The 7,581-nt window shown below is 35.1% G+C and overlaps 1 protein-coding gene across 1 annotated transcript in view; it reads left to right on the forward strand.

The window, feature by feature from the left end:
• The window catches only part of LOC134356779 (contactin-4-like), a 2,290,679-nt gene extending 2,283,339 nt beyond the window's left edge, over positions 1 to 7,340 (forward strand). Inside the window, exon 25 of the mRNA XM_063067894.1 lies at positions 1,146 to 7,340. Coding sequence (XP_062923964.1) covers positions 1,146 to 1,249 — 104 coding nt within the window. The 3' untranslated portion in view covers positions 1,250 to 7,340. The remainder of the gene's footprint in view (positions 1 to 1,145) is intronic.
• The last annotated feature ends 241 nt before the right edge of the window (positions 7,341 to 7,581 follow it).

Here is a 7,581-nt window from a genome sequence, read left to right on the forward strand (position 1 = left end):
AATCAGGAGAGAGACAAATTGCACTGTTTTGAAATGGGCTCTAACAAATGTTGTCATTTTTCCAAAGTTTCTCGAACAGAATTAGGTAGGTTTCAGGAGAGGAACTGAGGGATTTAGTGTTTAAGCAGGAAAAGTATGCAGAGGTAGATCAACCATAATCTGCAGTGGCAGAGCAATGGCTACTGCTGCAACCATATCTTAAGTTCTGCAAAATTAAACCAATTTGAGAAAGCTTCCACTGACTTCCTAGTTCTTGAAATGGGAAAATGCCCACTGGACCAACACAAAACTAAACCTGATCCAGGTACATCAGCAATATATAGAACAGTACAGCACAGTATAGGCCCTTCGGCCCACACTATTCAAATTAATGATAGAAATGTCCTTATAACAAAAAGATATGCCTATTTTAATGTTAATATTAATGTTTACAGAATCATTTTAAACTTTCAACATTTTTATTTTTGATAGGCCCCAAATATTGTTGAATGTTGGTCAATGTCAAATACATTCAAAGAGGTTCAATAACAATGACAGCCTGAACAGTCAAAGTTATTCTAGAAGTGCAGTATGCTGCCTCTGTTGAGACAGATTCTGTGCTGTACCCCACCATACTGACTAGATGCGAACCAAGCAACATGCTGGAAGAAACAACGCAGACCAGGACAGGAGGCCAGCTAACTCAGGACAGTGGAAAAATTGCTCAATTAATCCAGTCCATTCATTTGAATGGAAAGGTGAATTGGGCAAGATAATTGACAGCCAATTCACTAATCCAATTTACAAGTGTCCTTGTTGAATTAATCATTCAGGTATCTATTTTAGACTCCAACTATCAATATTCCTTCAGTGTGGATGAAGAACTAAGAGTATTTTCTCAATGCATTATTTTGAATAAATAGATAGACTCAAGGTTAAAAAAATGATCTAGTGTGAAAAAAATAAATCTTCTGTATTCCTTGATTCTGGTAAGAGAGCAAAGATTGTTTTCCAGCCATTCTCAATACTCTGTGGAGAAAAGATTTTCAATAATTTCATTTCACTGTTTATTTTTCAATATTGTACAAGAATTAAACAACGTGATCCATTAATCATTTGAAAATTGACTCTGTGTTGGCTCACTTGTTTTTTGTTTTTGTTTACAGATCCGGGTGGTGGAAGATCTGGAACCGCACCATCAAACACTTGTACACTGTCAGCCTTTAGCACAATAGTGCTATCTTTGTCAGCAAGATCAGCATTATGGTGAAAACATACGCTGACGTACCTGACATCCTATAGCAGTCAATGATCTAAAGACTTGGAATGAGTGAATCTACAAACTTTGCTATTGTGCATTAACTGACCCACCAATGTTATCTTTTCCTATAAATTTTTATGATTGTACATTTTGTCATTTCAAATTTGTGTGGTTACACCAATAACTACCAGTACAATTCATCCGACCGGTCAAATTGAGAGGTATGTTCTTTGCATGAGGTTTCGTTTGAGTTTTTCAAATGCACTGAAATCAACATCTGAAAAACATCAGATATTTGATGTTACCAAAGCGTGCAATCTAATGGTTTGCATATTATGTACAGATGGCTATATTTATACTTGTGAAATGTTCAGTATTTTGAGTTTATTATTTAGCACAACTTTTTGAAGTATCTTGGAATGTGTTGTAGGTTTTAACATTGTAATACAATTTTCAAATTTGTCACCTGTACCTGAAATCACTGTTGCTTGTATGGAAATTGGAGATTTAACCAGATAACATTGGTGCAGTATCTATACTTTAACTAACAAAGATTTCTCTGAAATATCCGGGTACAGTCATAACAAATGAAAAGTAAACTGTATGTACTCACACATTTCACAACTATTGAAACTTCCTATTATTTAAAGTATATTATATTTTTGTTGCAGCAAGCAAACCTGGATTACCTAGTGTATTCTAATGTAGTAACAAGCAATGAAGTTTAATTAAAATACAATGATGAATAAGGCTAAAGTTGATTGTTAGGTATGTATTGGTATGAGTGTAATATGCAACACATATACAAAGTCTATGGTATAGCTGGTGGGTGGAAGGAAATAAGACAGCAGATGGAAAAGGTGAAATAAATCAAATCTGTGATGTTGCATGTGAAGGTGCATTTATTTTTCTGTTAAATTAATGTACATAAGTCTTTCATTGCATATTTGTAAATATGTGTCAGGAGCAACATCATTTTCCAATAAGCTGTTACTAGATTAGCTGTAAAGGTGAGCTGGTCAGTTTGTTTACCAGATTGAATCTAAATGGTTGCTATAATCTTTTAAAAGTTTGATCTACTTTCAGAAAAATAATTGTTTACAACTATGTTTTTTAAACTTCAAATCTGTTTTATATTTTTCATCCGTCTGTTATGACTGGCCACTGTTAATGTAGGCAGCAGTATTTACATTTAAATATTGTTTGCTTAATTCTGTAAATAGTAATTTGACAGATTCCTGTGAAATAAATCTGCCTTGAAACAGTTTTCCCCCATTATCATCCTCTTAATAATCCTGCAGAATACTGTTTTCTATCTGTAGTAAATAACTGTTTTCTCATGATCCTACTTTTTTTAACAAAGGGTCGAGATAAATATTAGGAGTCAAGTTTGAGAAATGCAATTTTAAAATTAACATTTTAAAAAATGCACTTCAAAAACCAAGGCTCTTTTTCAATGCAAAGCCTGCTTAGGGCGATAAATATGCACACAGACTGAGCTCTAGTGGCAATCTTCACAGGGAGTTCGGTTTCTGAACTTTACTATGGCACCACTGAGACCTAAATGTAAGACCACTTCACTCATCACCATCGTATATCGGCTCGGACATTCCAGTGAAAGTGACAGTCAAGCTACTGCTTTCCCAATAACTTGTACCACTTCAGCCAAGGAGGAGGCACAGAGTTTAAGTCTAAAGTTAAGTCCAAAGGTTGCTGATCCAACTAAACCCTTGCACCCCTAGCTTTGCATAAGAGGTACGTTACTGCCTGGTTTACAGCGTGGAATAGGCCCTTCAGGCCTTTCAAGTCTTGTCGCCCCAGCAACCCCTGACAATTCCAATTAACCCTAACCTAATCATGGGACAATTTTCAATGACCAAATAACCTGCCTGGTGCATCTTTGGACTATGGGAGGAAACCAGATCACCTGGGAAAAGCCCACAAATTCAACAGGAAGGACGTACCGAGACTCCTTACAGGCAGCACTAGAATTGAACTCTGAACTCCGATGCCCTGAGCTGTAATCGTGTTGTGCTGAATGCATTGAATATTGTAAAATTGCTTTTTTTGTGGTTGAAGCAAATTAAACTTTACAGAAATTTAAATCGGGTCTACACTAAGTACTCTTTTAATGACGGTAGGTGTTAATTGTTACCAAATAACTCTGTGGGTTTGAAAATTAACTTACAGTCTGGAGTCTCACCCTTCATATTTGAATTATTTGTACTATTTAATTTTTTTCCTTTCCGTGTTGTTGCTCTCTTTTAGTTAATCTATTTGTCCCCCTTTCAGTGCCTTTATAATAAATTGATCCATTCTAATTTACACTTCCTTTTCAGTCCAAGTTCTCGTAATTTCATAATTGTTCAATCTGACTGGATGAGGAGGAACTCTGTTACTCTTGATTACCCTGTTCACTTCTGTTGCCACATTCGCTCAGTTTTAAATTATTCTGATGTCACCAGATTGAATTTTCACCAAAGTAGCTAGCCATGAAAGGACATGTGTGATCAATGACTGATCTCACTGGGTTCATTCTTTTGGAAAAAGCTAGCCTAATAAATTGATGGGAACATTATAATTGAAGTATTTCATACCTCACAGAAATTAAAAGTCGGTATCATGAACATTTACATTAGATTTTATATTTCTCATTCGTTGATGTATTTAAAATAAAGTGGTGTTTTTCATTGTTCACAAAAGCTCAGTTCCTCATTGTTTACATTCTATATTTTGTTGTATCCACAAGATTCATTTGTAATATCTGCTGAAGGGAAGCTACATAACTTTTCTACCTCCGAAATCTAGGTACCTTTCATACACCTGCCCACTAAGTGTACATTCCATTCACTTGATTTCTAATCATTGTTTTTTTTTCTTGTTGCAGTTGTTATGAGTGAAGTAGAGTTCATTGCTGTTGCTGTTGCCATTGCTGTTCCACTGTCATCCCTGCTAGGGTATTGTTCCATTGAACTTTGGCCAGCTCCTCCCTCATAGAACCATAGTTCCCTTTGTTCAACTGTAATACTGACACTTCCGAGTTTCCCTTCTCCCCTCTCAAATTGTAATGGTACATACATTCAGTAATCTATTACTTGCTGCGTACTCTAGCTGTAAATTAATGATAAAATTACTTGCATTCACATTGTCTCTTTGGATTGCACTGCCTTTTCATTCATTGTCATCAAGCGTGGACCTCAGTCTGCCATAATCAATTATTTGCTTCTTAGATTACATTCAGTCCACCAACACTGATGAAATACGTAGAGTCCTTAATAACTTTATCGCTTGTAACTGCTGTGATTCTTCATCATTTCATCCTTGTCAATTGTATATAAAGAAAAATCAGTGGATGCCTAACCTTGAAGGGAATTCACTCCAGAATGTCCAGAATTACTCAGATGATCCCTGACCAAGTGTGTGTGGCTCATCTCAGGGCTCTTCACAAACTTTTGGAAATGAGAGAGCAGTTAACCACGTATAACATGGTCCTTAACAGGGGCAAAGGCCTAAAAGCAATCCTCTTTATTAACGACTATTATTGTGATGGACCAACCGTTGTTTTGTTTGGGTTGCTGTCACTCAAGTGGAACTCAAAGGGATGGTGTAATATTGCCTTTGTATAAGGAAAGGCTTCTCCTTTGCAATTTCCACAAGTATTGAATCACAGGGCCCATGAGGCCAGGCCCAGATTTGATGGGTTTACCTGGGATTGAAAAGAGGGCTCGGAACCAATCCCTTAGCAGCAAAGTTGGGATCAAATTCAACGTGAGTGTTAGGCTCAGGAATGGCTATCAGACAATGATTGATGGGCATGGACAGGTGAAGGTGTAAGGGAATCAAAAGTATGCCAATAGACATGGAGAGAACTGGTACAAATGGGTCAGAGTTCTGAAGAAAAGGTCAAGTTAGCTCGGCAGATTGAATGGATGAAAATGTCTTTTAAAGCCAGCAAACCTGAAAAGACAAGAGTTGTCACTATTTAGTTGGGAAAGACAATAGATTGTCTCATATATAAAATGCTTAAGAAGTACTTAGCTGAAATGTATTCCTACTGCTGGTCTTCACAGTCAGGGTCTTTTAGTTCTTGCTGAAGCATACTTAACAAATGCTATGAAAGTTCACTTCTGATGGAGCAGGCTGTAAACAGTACAATTGCATACATGAATTGAAAATTTGCAGAAGCAACATCCAGGCCAGTTCTGTAATTTTCTGTTATCACACAATGCTGGTTCCAAAGATACATCCTTGAACTCCCCTGTGAATTCCCACATCAAACAAGCCAAGAACAAGAAAAGTAAACCTCAACTTCCAATATTTCTCTTTAATTGAATTTAAAGTATCTAGTGTATCAAAATATGAGACTATCCAATCTAGTTTCTCAACTGAGTCTTCTAGTCTGGTTGTTAAATGTCATCTCTTACCAGATTAATGTGGATATTGTAGTTTTACACATTGAAGACCTCTTGGACCATATGAGATATCTACAGATGCACACATTTAGTAAAAGTAAATATATAAAAAGTAAATAACTATATGTAAGTTGAAGAAATTTTCAAAGTAAATTCTGCCCACAATAATAGACTTGCATGGAGATTTTTCAAAACAGCATTTCAAAAATAAAATAACTCTTCTAATGCACAGGTTTAATGTTTTTTACCTAAAATGTTGAATGTTTGTTTCATTATACATCCTGTATATTTCTGTCTGGATACACTAATGTGGGTGAAGAAAGGAGATGAAGGTTACTTATACAGTATATTGTAGTGTTTTGATTGGTTGATTGTTTTGTCTGTAGTCATTTGATTTGGTTGATTTTCTTTGAGTATGCTTATCCCAGTTTTTAAGTTGCACTCCTTTTGTTTTGCTCACATTCAATTCGCTAATAGATAATTGTTTATTTGATTTTTTTTCATGACCTTTGTAATTTTGGGCATGTAGTACTTTGGAGTCTTCCTTTTTCCCATGCTTTTGAAGTTTTATTTAAAATGTTTTTCAGCTCATCAAGTCTTCATATTGCCATCTTTCAAGCAAAACATTGAGAAAGACTAAAATGATATTGCGCAACTTTAAGGTTTTATAAAATTAGTGAATGACAGTCATACTACAATTTTTATATTCTTCTAAAGATTGAGATCTAATAAAATAAAATTTGTTGAAAATATGGATATGAAAATTTCATCTGCACTCTTTTTCTTTTATGGATAATCTTGTGAAAGTATTCCTCAAACATTCAGATTGTTCTTTATTGTTTAGTTTTGTTGGTATCCTTTAGTTATCTGTTATTATAATCCATCTAGGTAGGTTAACCATTAATAGTTCCCTGACTTGCAACTGCCCTTATTTTAATTATTTTTTATCATTTCCTCTTAACAAATATACAGTAATGACATCAGACATAATCCTTATTACTATACACCTTTCTTCACCAAGAATGCTGGTAAGTCATTTGCTTCCTTATCTTTTCCATATATGTTTGAAAACAAATTGTGATGATTTATGTGAGAAACTCAACACGACTTTTATTTCTGTCTGCTTGTAGATCTGGATCAACAGTCATTTATAGTAATGAGGGTAAAAATTACAAACTTTTGCAAACTCCAGTTCCATATTATCACTGGCAGATTCGGAGGACACTTATCCATATTCTGTTCTTTCATATTCTGTTGGATGGAAGTCAAGGGGAAAGTAAAATGTCAAAATTTATACAGTCTTTATGGTCAGTCTTTGTACTCCACAGACAGGTGGATCACCAAAGTAGATTTGAAATGTGAGTTAAATGTTAAAATTGTCAATGCTTACCTGAAAACAAAATTGCTAAATGAAAATTCATATTTTGAGATGATGTAAAGATATTGTAATATTGTATGCTATGTCCTTGAACGAAACTTCAGCAAAATACATAACACTAAAATCATTACCACATACCTTCGCAGAAGTAGCATACTAATTAAGTTTTGAGAATTGATCTGGAGTTGGATCATTGATGTTAGTGTTTTATCCATCCTGCTAATCATTATTTGTCTTTTCCTTCACTGTGAGAGTTTGAAAGGTTAAAACAATGTCTGCTTCCTATTGTGATAAATAAATCTAAATCTGAATATGCAAAGCCTGCCTTTTCATCTTATATGAAGGACGTTTCTTCACTTACCACTTTTTGCCATTATTTTGTATCTTCTCACATTCGAACCAACCTTTCCCTGCACTTGGATTTGTTAAATGTGTCTGAATTTATAGATGTCACTAACTGCATCTCCATTTTGGGATGTTAAATTGAATGCCGGTTGTATTTCTGATTTTATCATCACTTGGCCTTCCCTGTCCTTTCAGATTGCAAAGAA

The sequence above is a fragment of the Mobula hypostoma genome, chromosome 15 (genome assembly GCF_963921235.1).
Source record: "Mobula hypostoma chromosome 15, sMobHyp1.1, whole genome shotgun sequence".
Lineage (NCBI taxonomy): Eukaryota > Metazoa > Chordata > Chondrichthyes > Myliobatiformes > Myliobatidae > Mobula > Mobula hypostoma.